We start from the raw sequence: 18,401 nt of genomic DNA on the forward strand, positions 1-18,401 counted from the left end.
CAAGATGAGGCTTCACCACGTGGCCTTGATATCGCTGTTTTTATGTCATCAAGGCCATGAGATGTGCGCAAGAAACGCCTTTCTAGGCGCCGCCGGACAATGGGACTGTTGACCGATTTAAGTGTAAGTAGGTTATGGATTCCACGTTAATCCATATTTGAAATGTGACTGAGGCTTCTTACCAAGTATTATTTGCACGGGTTTGTTATACTTATTCTTCTTTCTCCCTAGGGTTGCCTGGCAGATATTGCTATTTTGCAATAAGGACGCCAATGATACTTCTGTCCTATTTTGTGTGCAATTAAGAGCATTTATTTTGTATTGAGGGGTGTTTAAGTTTTGACGAATTTATGTTAGTATTATTATGCAAATTTTCTACATATCTACATCGTTTTTCGCAACTGTACTTGCTAAATAAAGATAATATCAAAACATATAACAAAAATAAAAAACGCTATTCCTCATCCACTGCGAAGTAAAAAGAAAAAATCTATCATCATCTATCATTTTAAAAAGATGATTGATTACACTATATACTACTTAGTATGTTATAAGCATAGACAAATAAAATTCAACATCCTTATTGATTGACAAATAAGTATTTCGACTGCAATGTCAATGTTAGCCAAAGAATCGGTTGTCATATTAGTAAATCTAATTTGAATATTGACGTACTTGCGTAGCCTTATATCAGTGTAATAAGCTGTTTGAGGTCATGTTCACCGCAACCCAAAAATAACCGCTATAAAACCGTTTTACCGTTGCTACGAATAATGTCTGGAGTTGTAATGCATGGCCAATGGGACTTAACTTTATAATTTGATTAATTTTTACTCACAATACTTGTAAAAGTTTTCAAATACCTACGGATAAGTAAACAGTACATTGTGACGGGGAGAACCTTCAAACGCGTAGTTACATGTATTGTAATGCACCAAAACTTGTCTGCTTTAACACAGTCATGTTTCAACTACTTACATACATACATAAATTCACGCCTACTTCCCACCGGGATAAGCAGAGACTTTGGAATTCCTTTTGCTTCCATCCTGACATACTTCTCTTGCTTCCTCCACATTCATTTATCGTTTCATATACGCACGCCGCGCCGGTTCAGACTAGATAGTACTGAACCTTTTCTAAGGACGTCTCCAATTTAGTCAATGTACGTCCTTTTAGGAGTTCTAGGACTAGGATTAGGAGACTGATATTATCTACACTCGTTTTATCTGGCGGTATATTTCAATATGCACTTAATTACTAGTCTAGCAAGAATTCCAGTTACGAGGAATAACAAAAAAACCGTCCGTCGAGGTCTTCGAATTACTTTTTAAAATAATTCCTTACTAAAAATGTGGAAATACGGTAAAATTAATTTTCCACAGCATAATGAAAAGAGGTATTGCAAATTTCGTGCCTGACTATTGTTCAAGATGTACCTTGAACTCCTTAAAATTGAAAGCGCTGAATTATAAATACATTTGAAAGAAGTTGACTGAATTCGCTTTGCAAATTCTCCGAATGGGCTTTTTGTACAGTGCATCAGAGCGTAAAGTAGAGCATCAGGGTGTTTAAAAATGCCAAATCAAAGCAATTCATCTAAAAAATATATTGCAATTTGACATCTGCGCATGTAAAAGTAAATGCACAATAAGATAGAAATGTCAAATAGCAAGTAATATTGCTTTTTTAATTATGTTGCTTCATAGTGGCCTTTTAACCCCAAAATCAAAAATTCAAGAGTTTTACTTAGACATAGTTTATAGCGGAACATGCATTATAATAATATAAGGTAAATGCAAAGTAATCATCACAATTCAGACTTTGCCTGTCCTAAAATTCAATCCTAAACATAAGACAATTAATTATATTTTACTCGTGAAGTCTTTCTCCGGCGTTTTTCTTTCAATTAAACATTTTTTTTTTCAATTACGAAAATGTTAATAAGTATAAGAGATCTATGAGCCAATTGCTTCCAGTAAATGGAAATACCAATCTCATGCAAAAACGACTCAGTGAGGTTTTTTTATACTTTATAGCGTCATTCAATTATTTATTTGTATAGTTCGCTTTTTGTTGTTAAACTTCAACAGACGTGAATTCAAATCACACATTTTTTAGTGTTTAAATTCAATGTTGATTTGATTTAACAAAACTTAATTCATATTCATGATAAACGTGTCTACTCTTAAACATTTCGAAAACATCACCGTCTAACGAAACAAGAGAAAATTAAACAATAAAAGTGAAATCCAAATTACCGTTAAATTATATTCACTGCTCACCTAAATCAAAGAACAAAACAGATAAGATCAATATGAGATCGCTTTCAAAGGCTAGATGCAAATTTGCTTACCGAAGCAATAAGATTTTTAAAGATTCTTAATGTAGGAAGTATGTAAAGACGACCTTTACTTCCGAAAAAAACAAGCCCATAGACCAAGGGAAATATTTCTGTCAAACAGGAAGAAAACTTGTACACTTCCGACTGCGATTGTTGTCATTAGCATAAGTTAAGGATTTTTCTATGTCAATGATAACTCGTGCAGGTATATAACATTTAACGCTTTAGCTGATTTATTTATGTTTTATATAATACACGTTGACTACTTTTCAAGTTTCAAAACACGACCTTAAGTTACACCAATAAAGGCCACCAAAATTATGTAAAGGTTACCCGAAAATATCTCACGAGAAATTGTTTTTTTTTTTTTCTGAATACGACGGTTATGACAAGTTTACATTCATTCGTACAATATTTATGTCGGTTCCTTTACAGTAAATAAACGTGTACATTTTTTAGTTATTGAAAGGCTCATGCTTGATAATGTTGATATCCTGTTTTCCATGATCTATATTTGTGTTAAGTATTAGAGAAGTGTCCTTAATGTCACGACAAATTACCTCGTTTAAGGAGTAGACCTTCTTTTTAAAGGCTATATTTTAAGCTCCGGTACATAATTGTGCCGAATCCCACGCACTACACTTTATTTTAGTGTGACGGATTTAAAAATAGTGTCTTTCACTTACGATAAGTGAGATAAAAGAGCTAGTAGTTTTAAAACTGTCAAAGCTAAATAAAATAAAGTTTCAGCACCATTTTGTGCACGCCTTTTGCAAAATTACAAGCTGCTTCTATGCGCAACTGTCATGTTACATTATTGTCTTTTTAGATAAATTGCTTTAATGTGGTCTTTTTAGACCGTCAAATCAGCAAAGAGATGCCGTTCAATTTGAACAGCAAAGCAATAAAATTTCATTCAAAGCAAAAGAACAATCAGGTTTTAGTTTACGAGTACTGCCTTTCATTGGCATCATAGCAAAACAGCTGTTTAACCTAACAGTACTCAGTAACCTAAAATAATATTTTAGACATATTTTTTCACAGAATACAAACCTTCTCCAACCAGTCATAGGTTTCCGCCGTAGATCCTCTTCACTCAGCCCATATAGGCCAATACACGCTATTAGCCATGCTGTCACTATTAAGTAACAAATGACAATCACTCGAAACGGCAGCAGTATAACTGTGAATATCGCCGTCTGAAACAAAATTTTTCTTTTTAAGGGAAAGCTAGGTAGGGATTCTTGCCACTAAGGTACTTAATCAATCATTTATTTGTTTTGAACTATATATCAAATAAGTATAATTGTTTTAATAAATTTAAACCTTTAATAATATAGAACTTTCACATACAGGTTTAAATAGTAGTGTTTGCACAGCGATTAACTAGCGTAACATATTGATTACATTATACTTGTTTCTAATTACTGGTTACATCTAATGGCTATTTCGTAATTCATTGGTGATTATTTAATGAAAATAAAATATCTTTTTAGCCATATACTGTCCCGCATAATATCTAGATACTGAGTTACACAGAAATCCAAAAACATTTTGGATCAAAGATAAAATAAATCTACTTATCTATCACCCACTTTATTTAGACCTAACGAATATCAGAGTAAAAAAAAATATCTTTAAATTCAAAATATCTTTATTTAACAGGTTATTACCTGTAACAATGTACATAACACTTAGAATTGTATTTTTTTATATAAAAATTTTTTGCCTAAAACTATTGCAACTTCTTAACCTGTATACTTGTATAGCCGAGTACAAGTAGCTGCAAGAAAAATCTCGGAACAGGGCCTTAGACGTTCTTTATAACTGATGTGATGAATGTTATACTCATTTTAGTATAAATATTTAAGTTAAAGGTCTATTAAAATTAAAAGGTAAAAATGTTTCTTGTTGTAAAAAGTTTATTTTCTTTATTGGAAAACTAATAAAATGTACGTTACAAACTTTTTCACATCTACGTGAGGTTCAAACAAATTACCGGTTTTTAAATTGTTTGATCTGTTCCACTGACCAAGAATGGTTCGGACAACTTCGAACTTACTCTGTCGCATTCTTATACTTTAAGAAAAATACTGTTCTAACTAAGGAAGTACCCAATATCCAAGATCTTTATTTAAGGTTCCAGAATCCACCTTTTTTATTCTGGACTTTGAACTGAAAACCTGGTATTATAAACAATTAGACGTTTACTTTTATCTGCATTTTTTCACACTCTTACCTACAAAGATTAAATATGCGTTATTCTTGAAACTTTTCAAAGAAAATAGTAAATAGTAGGGTGTCTTATAAACACAATGTCTCTAAAAGTAGGTACCTACGTATTTTATCTGACTTAATCGTTTTATATTGGCGTTAATTAAACCTTTCTAACTTTATAGAATTTTCTCTTTTATGTTCCTCGAAGGAATCTGAAGACGTTGATAATCACCCGTTTTCATCTTTATTGAGACTTCATGATTCTTTATTAATATACATGTTTTACGGCGGAGGTCCGTGTTGCTCTATTGTTGTACGATACTTCGAGTTTTTTTAGCTACATTATGATTTTTAATGACATGAAAATCACAATGTTTGAATTATTTTTTGTTTCCAGTCAAGTAATGTCGTCGGCAGATGCTTTATACGTCAAAAAAATAATTACTTTGTTGTCTAGCATATTGTCAGGCTTTTGTAGTCAATTATATTAGTGACATAGTTTATTATCTTATGAATCAAATCTTACGATGTACTTTTTTCAATGTGACATGTATTAGCACTTGACTGACAAAATACTAAAAATACATCGGTTTAGATAATAGGCAAGGTCATTGCCATCAAATACTTGGCTGTAAAAGACATCTAGTGGGATGGTGTGATGCTAATAATGCTGATAAATATAAATTGCATTATATTGTTGTTAACAGTAATGCTTCATGTATTTTATCAAGACAGACTTTTAGACGACGCCCTAACACGAGGTCGCGCCCATCTAAGCATTTCAATGTTGTCTTAAATTTTGTAACCGGTGACTGCATTGCTCCCCATATATTCAGCCAAGTAGTAAATGCAAAAGGAAAATCTACAATAAGTCACGACAGGAAAAATGTTTATGGAAGGAACAAATGAGAAGCAAACAGCTCTACCTGAGCGTGGAGACAAGAGGCTATAACCTCATTGTTACGTCATCGCCTTTCTTCGTCTTTCACAGAAGCCGATGGAACACTTGCCTCTTTATTCAGATATCTCGTTTATGTTGACATATTTCTAAACAAACAGATTTTTCTTGCCGGAATTAGTGCGACCATCGTGTTGTGTTTTATCTAACACGTTTCTTTTTAGAACACAAAACTGTTTCGCTATAGTTTAGCGTATATTGATTTCCTTTTTTCGAAATTCAAAATGTATTCTTAGCATTGCTAATGCTTGAGTACCTTCCTAATTACTTAGCGAATTTCTTAAACTTTCGATAAGAGTCAAGACGAAACATTTTATGTAACAGTGCGTGTGCGCCATGGTAAATCAAAATGTATGTGTACCAAGCCTTTTACTTTCCCTCGCGTAGGTAGGTACTTAACTTTCTTGTGAGAATTTAAATAGCTATGATTACTTGAATTATTGTTACATCTCTAGTACATTGTACAATTTGCCCTTATCCGAAAATCCGAACTAATTTTAGTTTTGAGTATTTTTTTATTTCTTTTTATTTTTCTTATTGGGCCTTCTCCTGACATCGTAGGGTTTTTATGAATGCGTAAGAAAATTATGTCTAACATGAGCATTATTCGATGTTTAGAATCATATTGGCCACATCTAACCTACTTGTAGTTGATTTGTATTGTTTATTTAATATCAATCGCATATCTGCAATAGAACCATCTAGTTACTGTCATTAATATTTTTTTCAAAATTGCTTCTGTTATTAGTGCTTGACCACTTTACCTATATTTCAATACGAATAAACGTCATCACATGGATTTTCTTAATATTGAATCGAATTGTAAAACATCGAAAATTATTGAAGTAAGTAAACTGAATTGAACTTCATGGTATTAAGTGGCTCTTGTTTAGAACAGGCCTTTCATTACAAGTAAGTACGTACCTATTGGAAGTTTATACTACACCTAGTTTCCTGCAATTTATGTGGTCAACCTACTTTAATAACGAATGTGCCGACATGTGAGACTACACTCAACACTCTATTTTTACTAAAAGAATATTGTTCTATAAAACAGCATAAGAAAAACCAGTCTTGGACAACAAGCTGCTTTAAACTATTTTACTTGTTTATCTTTATCAGTTATGTCCCCTTCTTCGTTCAAATATTGACTTTACAACTGAACCTGTCATTTATTGATCAAACTTTTTGTTTATTTTCTATTCTTATTTTCTTTGTGTGACATTTACCTCTTTTCTTACTGTGACTACATAGCTAAAAAATTATAGGTAGGTGCAACGTTTAACTGTAAGTATTTATCTATACTATTCTCTAAGCTATTTTCCTATCAATTATGGTGATAACATTTTAATCATGACATTCTTGTTAGTTTGCTGTTGTTGCTTGACATTTTAAGTAATTTAGCTGTTTGAATTTCTTTATTTCATGGATTTTTTTTTAGCATGTAATTAATTATGTTTATATTGTGGTGAAGAACCTATGAAAAATGCTTTAAGCAAAATTCTTCTACGGTTAAAATTAAATAATCCGTGGAAGTCTATATTAGCTCGAGTCTGCGCAAAGTACAGCTCATAATGTCATAATGCCACTAGCATTTTCACTCAAATAGACGGAAAGCTTTCTTTTCTTGTTACCACGCTTGTTACATGTTCATACCTTTATTTTGTCGTATGTATTATCTAATTCCAATTTGTGGACGAAAGGGTTCAATATTTCGGCGCGCATGCCGTCAGATGAGAAAGCGCCGGTTTCACTGTGCATTTTGCCATTCATTTTCACCAAAAGATTGACACAATTTCCACAATACTATTAAATTAAATAACACTTATTTCACTCATCTTTCGTCACTCGAGACAAACAAAATTATTCCCTAGAAGAGCTTTAATATATTCAGTTTGCAGCGTATTTTGATCGAAATATTTCGCGGCGAATTTTAACATACACCCATTGCGGACATCAAATGGAGACTGGCTGTTTTTGAGGGCACTCAGCGTGGCTACCCATTGGTGCAGCAGGTGACAGGTTCCCGATTGCGATCGACCGGCGCCCGAATCTCACCGAACTCTCACGAAAAATTACGAAGAATTTGTTTTGCGTCTAGAGTTTAAACTATAGTTTGAACAGAATAAAAATAATCTGATATCACTTCATACTTAAAATATAACCATTTCGTTTTATTTATAAGTTAATAAATATGCTTGTTATTTATTAAAAACAATACATGAAAAGCTTTACACATAATACCGGTTTTTGTACGTTACGGCGTACTCTATAAACTGTTAATTTTCTTTGGATTTGTATTCATAAAGATAGCTACAACATATTTACAACTTACAACTTTTGTCCTTTATAAAAGATTACCCTTCATAAGCATAGTTATACACATACATAATATAAATTATTTACAAATCTTTTATAAATTTTATATAAAAAAGTTAAACTTTGTAAATAATTCAGAAAAAAAAAAGATTCTTGTTTTTTTTTTTTTTTGTTTTGGTTTTCCCCGAAGGGTAAGGCAAAGGGAACTATGCCCATACAGCCATGTCTGACGTATTTTTTTTCTTGATGATTAATGAAATGATGAAAGGTGATGATGATGAAACCTAAGCCCCCACCCTCGGAGTAGACTCCTACTCCGAACCCCAAACGAATTAACTCAAAAGTCCGCATAAACTTTTGAGTTATGAAGCGGCTTCCCGGCACGAAGCGAAAATAGGCAGATACACTTTGTTTATTGAATACTCCAATATAATAACACTCGCGAATGTCTTCCGACTAACTTAATGCGATCATTAACCACAAAACACCACTTCGTATTAATTATTTAGATTACTCAATGAAGAAAGCAACTGTCCCGTTCCCGTCTCCCGCCGAAAAGCCAAAAGATTCTTGTACTTTGATAATATGTACCATAACTTTGAATAACTTTCTTCGTAAACACAAATTATAATGTCAAATTGCAAGCTTCTCGTGATCGGCGGTATGATAATTTTGTCTTATAATTATTTCAAAATTATTTTTCCGTGATGGGTTTAAACGTGTATAATGGAGGCCAAAATACAGAAGCAAATCATTGACTACTTTTCATTCTTTGAAGAATTCCATAACTCATCGAAAACGTGTTTGAAAAATTGCCAAAACTGCGCAGTAGCTATTAATAAGCTGATTGTACGTTGTAGGAAGATAAAGGAGTGAGTAGAAAACATTTGAATGCTGTTTTTTTTTTGTTTTGAATGTTCCTAAAATGGTCGTAAATGTTCCAGAGCTGAATTAACGGGCACGCCTTTAGAAGAATTCAACGGAATACAGAGTAAATTAACGACATCTCTACATAACCTTATATCTCAAGAAATCATTGAAATTAAAAACGAATTGTAAGTATTTTACTTGTAAAATTTTGTCACCTGTTATTTGATTAGACATTTGTAAGAGTAGTCATTCTATTGTATGCCATAAGTCAGAGAAAAATGGTGTTTTATTGCTTGCAAAATGTCATAAAACTTATCTATGTCAGAGAGCCATAACTTCCAGTATGCCTTCATGTTTTTAAGACTCAACACCTTAGTATAGTGTTTTGTAAATTGATTCTTTTTAGTATACAGTGTATTAAATAAATTATTTAATGGACACTTAATCAATGTTGGCATCCATTCAAAATCAAACATAGTTTTATTATAATTGACTAACCAAGTCTTGTAACTTACTCAATTATTTTATGAAATGACAGGCATGGTGATTTCTTAATTTAATAAACTTTGGTTTGGTTAAAAACTGCTTACCACAAGATTTAATCAAGTAACCATTTAGGATGGGACAATGGTTCCATGCCTTGGAAGCCTGATAGTATGGAGAATCAAAAATATTGCTGAATGTCCTTGATGATAGATTGCATTAAAAAAAAGTAAACAAAAAAAATAAAAAAATATTGATTGCTGAAACTAAAATTGTTTTCCTTCAACTTTGCAGATCTAAACTAGAAGAACTGTTCAATAAACTCTGCATCAAGAGTAGAACATTGCAAGAAAGCTGCCGGGAGATTGATTTTGAGGTTCAAACTCCGCTTGTAAAGGGCACTCCTCTTCAGCCTCCTTTAAAACAACTTTTAGAATTCGTAGATGACACTGTCACGTTTGGATGTGAGGTTTATGCCCAAATAGATACATCACTTAATGTTTTAAGCTTCAAAGGTTTGGAAGCAGACTCACAGTTCGATAATTTCAGAGTTTCACAATCTTGGCAGAGAAAAATACCTGAAATTCTTGCATACACATCTTTCTGTGCGGAGAATCAAATATAGTGAATACATAAACTTTATTTTGTTACGCTTCTGTCACACTCTTCCTTCTTGTAGTCTAAATACTCAAAACACAATGGATTTCCTAGATTCAATCCTTAACTCAATGCAAGGACCGCCTTCAGCCAGCGAGGCCCAGAAAAATGCCATGAAAAAACAAAAGGAGGCTCTAGAACGTAAACAGAAACAAGAAAGGGACATGATAAACAAGTTCAGAAAGCGCGTTGAAGAGAAAATTAGCAATTTTATCAAAGATGGCAATACACCTTACTTGCAATTTGAACCTATGGACCAAATGTACCGTTCCATAATAAGGGATGTAGCGGAAACTGCTGGTGTTCAAGTGTTTTCATTCGGTCAAGATGGTATTGACCGATATTCAATAGTTTATCTTAAAGATAAAGGGCCTTCAGAAGATGAGTTAACAGTGCGCAGAGCTGGATGCGCTTGGAACGACGCGAAAGCAGCCGAAATGGCTGAAAATAAAGTTGAAAAGGCAAAGCAAGCTGCTTTAGAAAGTGAAGAAGACAAAAACAGGAAAAGGAAGCGTGGTAAAGAAGAGCTTAGTGGTACATTCTACAAACAAAAATATGCACATTTGATAGGTCAAGAGGCAGCAATAGATGCGGCACAGAAAACCAATATGAACAAGAGCTATGGAGAGGTACCAAGCGCAAATAAAAAGGACCAGCGTTCCATAGAACAGACAATGGCAGACATCAAAGCGAAGAAAATGAAAAAAGCGGAGACTGACAAAGGGAACCCTGAGGACGTCCAGACCTAGTGTTTAGTGTAGATAGCTAATTAATATTCAGCTTATGTAGTGTAATTAAAGGACTTTGTGCCGGTTAGCACCGGAGTTTGATTAATTACGAGTTGAAGATGTTGACTACCTTACATAGGTAGAGTGGTGAGTGAGTTTGATTCTGGTATTACACTGTATTTATCTACATAATGTTTTCACACTATTACAACCTCCGAAGTGAGTGAATGGCGAATTATATCGAGGACTTCGACCAATAGCCGGTCGACGTCTATCTACGTCGATAGCATTTGCTGTGTTTATTGGTCGAAGCCCTCGTCCAGCTGATTGCCACGCTACTCTACTGCAGATTGGTGGAGTTGTTTGAGCTGTGGACTATCTAGTCCATTTGCCATTGTTTTTAAGCCACCACGCCAATTGGAAGTTGATAGTATCTTAGGTTGCATTTCCATTAACGCGGAGCTATGCAGAGATAAGCGGAGATGTGCAGGAATCGACCAATCACCGTTAGGGTGAGAGTGACAGAGCGTCTTCGTTTTTCGCTCTCTATCTCCGCTCTTCTCCGCCCATCTCCGCGTCAGTGGAAACCCGATCTTATCCCTAGCTCTGCATACAAAAATCTGATTACTATATGCCGCCTACAGTGCGAGTGAGTTAACGCGCGTTCTACTTCCTTACTTCTTAATGGTTTACGGCTATTTAAGACTAGTAAAACCCAGAGGGGGTGAGGTTGGGGCCCAATACGAATTAGTGCGGGGGGAAAGTTACCGTTCTGTATGTAGTCATCATCATCATTAGCCCATTAACGTCCCCACTGCTGGGGCACGGGCCTTCCCTATGGATGGATAGGGAGATCGGGCCTTAAACCATCACGCGGGCCCAGTGCGGATTGATGGTTATTAACGACTGCTAATGCAGCCGGGACCAACGGCTTAACGTGCCTTCCGAAGCACGGAGGAGCTCGAGATGAAAACTTTTTTGTGGTCACCCATCCTATGACCGGCCTTTGCGAAAGTTGCTTAACTTCGACAATCGCAGACCGAGCGCGTTTACCGCTGCGCCACCGAGCTCCTCAAGCTCCGAGCTGTATGTAGTACCTTATTTATTCTATTTTATGGTGTGAAATTATTTATGTACCGAATAAGTGAAAATACAAGAGTGAAGCCCATTTAACCAATTTTAAGTATAAATAAGTTTATCATTTACTTAATTTAGTTATTAAATATTGTGTTCCCTATAAGTAAGACTGGTTCTTTATAAACCTAAGAAAATTATGTTTATCTTATAATGAAGTTTCTGTTTATTTCATGTTAACAATGTTAATAGGCATTTTGTTGAAGGCGATTATCAAATATGACAAATCTAAAATAAGAAACAAATGGGAATCATTTGTCCTGTTCAGGGCGCGGGCGTTGCAATTCGAATTTCGAAGTTATTTTCGAATTCATGTTTGGATCTTAAATGATTACGTGCGCAGCGGTGAAGGAAAACATCGTGAGCAAACTCCGCAGTATGTAACCTAACCTGTATTGGGCTGGAATTCCCATCGTGTTGGAAGGTCAGACAGGCAGTCGTGTTCCGTAAAAATCTGGACCTGTCAAATCTTCAGGTTGGGTAAGGAGACGCTGTGAAAAACGGGATGACTTATTACATAGTTATCCATTATCCTTCCTGCCCTTATCTCGTGGAGTAGGCACACACAACATGTATTCTTTTTTATGGCAAAATAACCCATAACCATATCCCGATACAAAAATCTCATTCCGAAACCGACAGGCCGCTCGGGCTCCAATTTTCCTTAACGTTTAACGGCCATTCATACTAAAGTAAAACCCAGAGGGGGTGAAGTCGGCTCCCGAGTTGGTACGGGGCGGAGTGTGACCGCTCTAACGTATTATTCTTTATATTGTACGGTCACGAGTACTAATATGTATACACTTCGATACCATGTCACATTAACTTTTTTGACAAATTAAACCATAAGTCTCATTAAATGTTAAATATCATAGTGCGACAGGGTTCTAAAGTGGGTACATGTTATTGCTCATGACTGTACGCCACCACGAAAACTGTTTCTAAACTATTGGAATAGGCACCTCGCGCCCGCTTTCTTGGCCAATGTGATGCCAAAATGCAGCCCTTTTCCCAAATGATAAAACCCGTTTTAATTTGGGAGTCTCCAAAAACAACGAATGTAGAAATAATTATTTCAATATTAAATGTAATTCCTATTGAACAGATCGCTAGTACCTATATCAAAATGTTTGATTGTCAATACGTATTGTTTGGTACAAAAAATAAACTTTATAAATACCTATTTATTGACTTTCCTTCCTTATACCTATCTATTTATTACTCACTTCGCAATAGTAGCTATGATCCATCAAACGTACTTAATTTAATTAATATACATACATTAGATCACGCCTATTTCCCGTTGGGGTAGGCAGAAATTATGGAATTCCATTTGCTTCGATCTCTTCACTTCTCTTGCTTCCTCCACATTCATCAGTCGTTTCATACACGCACGCTGGTTCGGAGTAGATCGTACTGAACCTTTTCTAAGGACATCTCCGATTTGGCAATGACAGATATACTTAAAATAAAATTAGGTGTCTACAGGAAGTGGCACCAATAATCAGGTAAACGTATCTATATAATTTATAATATTTTGTCTTTGCTTCCAATCTAACAAATAAGTACATACAAGGGGGGTTAAAAATGCCACATCGAAGCAATTCATCTAAAAAGCGATATTGCTATTTGACATTAAAATTTGTGTGCATTGCGCACTTACTTTTATATGCGCAAATGTCAAATAGCAATATTGCTTTTTTAGATGAATTGCTTCGATGTGGCCTTTTAAAAACCCCCAAGATGTGCTTATTTTTTTTTTTGATGTGTTTATTTTTTTTTTGATGTGCTTATTTTTTTTTTGGCTGGACAAATGGGGAGCGCTGAGGGCTCTCAGCCGGCAACACAAGATGTACTTAGTAAAAACACATTTAGTTTTCAGAACTTTTATTATACCATCAACACTTTTAACATTTAGGTATATAATATACAGAAACAACGTCGATGCGAATTTAAGGAACGCATCGATTGCTAAAAGTACCTACATTTATAAACAGTATTGCGCTTAATATGTATACTATATTATTATTATAAGTGTAGCACTAGAAAAACGGCAAAACTTATTAAAAATTAAGCTGATTTTTATTTTAAAACGAAGTTAAAAGCTATTGGTGTTCCAAAATCGAATTAAAATTTTAACACGTTGACAGTCCAGTGAACCATTTGCGGGTCATAACGGACTAGCTCCATACGTCCGTGACCCATGGGTCATTAAAAAACGACCAGGTACGCAACTAAGGGCGGGTGCTCCACTCGGATCCCAGGTAACTTAGCAAAGGTTTGCCACCTTTTTGAAGGCTGAAGTGATTGAAGCTTTAGTAAAAATATTCTAATCAAAAATATCTGTTTATTCAGCTTTACTTTTTCAATAAACTGAAATTACATCAGATATGCGGGACTTACAAGGGAGTCAAAACATTTTGTACAAGGACTGTCAACATGTTAACATTATATATATTATATAGAACAATACAGCCGCAATGTACCTCTTGAGATATTATGTAAAATCGACCAAAAAATATCCTGTAGCTGACGATACTATACACGTCTGCCTACCCCTTCGGGGATACAGACGTGTTGTTAAAATGTAAAAATAATCCTGTGACAGTAACAGCAGGAAATACGTAAAGGTGTGTGCTACGCGAGTAAACCCATTGCAAAGCGTGTGGGCTACTAACCTTTGCTCTGGAGCAGCGTGGTGGAGTAAGCACTATACTCTCCGATTGATTCAAGGGAGGCCTGTGCCCAGCAGTGGTACGTTTATAGGCTATTTATGTATGTAGGTTTGGATTATCATGTGCTCAGAGGCGAAAGAAAACATCGTGCAAATTCTGCTGGTTTCATCACAGCTATATTAAAGTCCAAAGGGTTGTTGAAGGGTTAAAGATATGTGTATTCAAAGGTATTAGAGCTAACCTATATTGGTAACCTAGGTTAGTTTCCTTCAGCGGGGTTAACACGTGCAGCGTGATAAAATTATAGATCGATTCGATATTATTTGTCGAAATCGATAAGTTTGTTTTTACCCTAACATGTGATTTTGTTCGTATTTTGACAGAACGACATGACTCATTTGGGTTCACATCAATCGCCAAAACCGCGTAATTATAATATCGTCAGAATATATAAAATGACCGTGACAAAATTTTTCACGTTGCGCAAGTTAGCCCTACAGGTCCGACAGGCAGTCGCTTCTGTAAAAAACCGGACCTGTCAAATGTTCAAGTTAGGTAAGCGGACTCTGTGAAAAACGGGATAACGCTAAGGAGACGATGATTCTTCATCGTCATACGAAAATATCAGTGTAGCAGTGTTTTGTCTTGGAAAATTTTGTAATACGTCACGGCTGATCCAGATGGAAAATTAAATTCAGAAAAAAGTTATCTAATTTATAAGATATGTAGACTTACGTGCAAACAGATATGTGATTACAATGTTTATTATATTAGACAATATACCAACAATTGATGGTTCTACATTTTTTTGTGCGAGACACATAAGAAATTTTCATATTAATGCTAAGTTTTATTATTATAAATATTACTTATAATAATTCCTATACCTACGCTAATCAACGGTACAACAAGACAGTTTTCACAAAATTTTCACAATTCAATATTGCAGTAAGTAGTAAATAGTTTAAATACGGTTTTGCAAAAAAGAGTAGGTGGAACTCAAATCGTGTCTGACGACCCAGTTTTTAATTTAAAACTTGTCCCAAAAACACAAAAACCTACTCGAAATAAAAAAAATGTTTGTATGTTCTTTTTGTGTGCAATAAAGTGCATTTCATTTAAAATTGATAAAAAAGTATTTGATTTGATATCAAAAGTATTTCACTAAAGTTTTTGTTTCCTAGGTCAAAGATGAATTATGAAATTCTGATTACTAAATAAATAATACAAAAAGTTTTCTTTTTTCCTATTTAAATTATGAATTTTAATAAAGAAAAATGTACTTAAAAAAATTAAAAATAAATGTATTTTTATGTCACGTTTCTTATGACGTCACAGGTTGCTTTTTCATTTTCATACAAACTTCATAGTAATTTCGTGTTTTGCCTTTGCGTACAAAGTAACTGATTTGACTAGTTGGAAACTACCCTATTGTCAATTTGTCATGGATGGACACAGACTTTTGCCGGTCCAATAGAAGAAAAATAAAAAGATGTTTGTTTAAAAAATAAAATATTTAAGTATAGCGCAAAAATGTCTGTTATGATATTTAATTGTTTCTACTCTTTTTTGCTCAACTCTTTAATATTTGAATTTTATAAAATTTAATTGACGTCAGATTTTACAATCATCCTACAACTTTGTTCCTACTTCCGTTGCACATATCCAATGCCTAAACATCAAACATTTATTGTTGTTTTTTCAGCTTTCCTTACAATACATTATCTTTTGGACGTCCATATTTAACTATATGTAGTCATAAGTATTCTCATTATTCTGAATAATTATTTTAATAAAATAATTACCGTTTCAAATGCTCTTTCATAATAACATAAGAATTATTATAAAATTATTATTAATAATATTTTTTATTTTATTATTGTCAAGGAGAATAACTTTGGTAAATATAAATATAATTTTCCGAGTAGTTTTATAGAAGAGCTCTGCTAAAATACTTTTCAAAATAATAACAGTTTTCGCTCTACTTTAGGCATCTTTACATAACTAGTATTTAAATAAAAGCATGTATGTTTTGTTGTACTTGCTAAAAGAGAGACAACGATATAAATACAATGTTATCACATCGAAGCTTATTCGAATATTGTCGCAGTCATTTAATATTATACAAGCTATTTATATTTAAAATTATTAAATGAGTCTATAAACTACACTTTAAATATTTTAAAGACAAGAAGTAAAAAATATTGAAGCACCTACAACCATTTTAAACAAATGAAATACTGAAACAATTAATATTTTTTTATTATCTTTTTTATTGTTATTGCCTTTACTTTGGCTTTATTTAGCTTTACTTTATTGTCACGGGTTATTTCATTTCCATTTAAAAATCTACCTATAAGTTGTCGCACCTAAAAGTTATTAAATATATTTTTCCAAAAATGATTAACAATTGTATAATGCTGTATCAGAATTTGGAGCTTTCGAATTCTATTTTTATTTTTAAGTAACTACGTCTCCGAACCTATGATTTAAAATATACTATTATAAATAACAACAGCTCAAAAATATATTCACTAAAAAGTAAAGCAGATAGCTGCCGAAAGTTTATTGTCATTATTTTTATTGTTCTGACATACCCAATAATTAAATTATTATTTTAACAATAGGATATTTGACTGGGTCAAAGATAAATTGTAAAATGCTAATCTAGAAATAGAAACCTTAAAACGATGAACAAAAATCAATCTCATTTTACTTTTTGGCTTATTTTCAGATTTTATTTGTGAATTAAGTAACAATGAGTACGACGTTTGATCGCGTTTATTGATGACGTCACAGGACAGTATTTCCACACAACGTCCAAAGAAAACTTTCGTTTTGCCGTTTCGTAAAAAGTATCTGATTTGACTAGGTTGTCAAATAGCCTAGTTGTAAATTGGAAAACATGATTTATTAATGAAATAACTATCACAGATTGGAAAATAAATTACATAAATAATATAATACACTTGTGCACAAGTTAAAAATAGATAAGTAAATAATATTGTATACGTAATTTCGTATTATGACAATATTATCATTTATACGTTATTTGGAGTGTGTATAATAATTTTATACACTTATAAATCTTTTAAACTATATTACATCTTACATTATTATATTAAAATGGATATGCAATATGAATATAATAGTAATAATGATCGGCAGGATATAATAATACCTCAACATTATTATTTTTAAATGGACTACGAGAAACGATTTAAAATCCTTAAGAACATTTACTGATTCGGGACTGGGATATGTTTTGAACTATTTTTAAGCGTTAAAATAAATATTATTACATTTCATTTGCTAGTTTCTAATTGTACTTATTAAAAATTCCATAAAAGCCAGACATTTGAGTCGTTTTTGAACACTTTGTTCTTTTTCCTCGTTATAGAGATATGGTATTAGGATATGTTATTATAACTAAATTGATATGAGACATAAATAAATTTATCTCTCAGAAACTACTGGGATAACTTCGTTGAAAATGTGAAAAAAAAAATCAAAAGTTAATATCATTGGTATTAAAATGTTGCAGTTGAATAACAATTATTTATTTTCTATATATTTAAGACGTACCTTCTTCACGTATCCATTCATTCCTTTTTTTATCCGACTTCATAAGAGGTTACATTTTTTATACTTACTTTAAGACATACAACGAACTAAGTATTCGTATTTGCGCCGGACGGTCTCTCCATCAAATCGTTATATCTCGATAATTTCTTCGTTTTAAGTTTTATTACACATTTTAGGTTATTTTCTTACACGCGTTTGCTCGGAAGTTACAGAGGCAGGTTAGGGGTGCCTTAGGTTAGGTATAAACCTTCGAAATTAAGATAAGTATTTGAAAAAAATCTCAAACTAAGAACGATATCCACATTAAATAGGACCAAAAATAGCCAAATATGTCTAAAAGAGTTTTGTCTAGATAAATCATAAAACCAATTTTCATTTTTATAACTTAAAAAAATATTCACAAGTTCATAGATATTAAATACAAAAATCCT

The 18,401-nt window shown here is 33.3% G+C and overlaps 2 protein-coding genes across 3 annotated transcripts in view; one reads left to right on the forward strand and one right to left on the reverse strand.

Annotated features, from left to right (window-relative positions):
• LOC126372485 (lysophosphatidylcholine acyltransferase) overlaps positions 1-7,466 on the reverse strand; it is a 38,707-nt gene extending 31,241 nt beyond the window's left edge. For both annotated transcript variants that reach the window (XM_050018281.1, XM_050018280.1), the window contains exons 1-2: positions 7,176-7,466; positions 3,398-3,543 (exon numbers count right to left, since the gene is read on the reverse strand). In XM_050018281.1, the coding sequence (XP_049874238.1) occupies positions 3,398-3,543; positions 7,176-7,292 (263 nt within the window). In that variant the 5' untranslated portion in view covers positions 7,293-7,466. The remainder of the gene's footprint in view (positions 1-3,397; positions 3,544-7,175) is intronic.
• Positions 7,467-8,431: 965 nt separating this feature from the next.
• On the forward strand, positions 8,432-12,893 carry LOC126372552 (sperm-associated antigen 7). Its single transcript, XM_050018373.1, has 3 exons — positions 8,432-8,710; positions 8,783-8,893; positions 9,486-12,893. The coding sequence occupies exon 3, from the start codon at positions 9,890-9,892 to the stop codon at positions 10,595-10,597; it is 708 nt and encodes a 235-aa protein (XP_049874330.1). The 5' UTR covers positions 8,432-8,710; positions 8,783-8,893; positions 9,486-9,889; the 3' UTR covers positions 10,598-12,893.
• The last annotated feature ends 5,508 nt before the right edge of the window (positions 12,894-18,401 follow it).

Source organism: Pectinophora gossypiella, chromosome 14 (assembly GCF_024362695.1).
Source record: "Pectinophora gossypiella chromosome 14, ilPecGoss1.1, whole genome shotgun sequence".
Classification (NCBI taxonomy): Eukaryota; Metazoa; Arthropoda; class Insecta; order Lepidoptera; family Gelechiidae; genus Pectinophora; species Pectinophora gossypiella.

Coding starts and splice junctions, on each gene's coding strand:
- LOC126372552 (XM_050018373.1), top strand. CDS start 9,890: ATGGATTTCCTAGATTCAATCCTTAACTCAATGCAAGGACCGCCTTCA.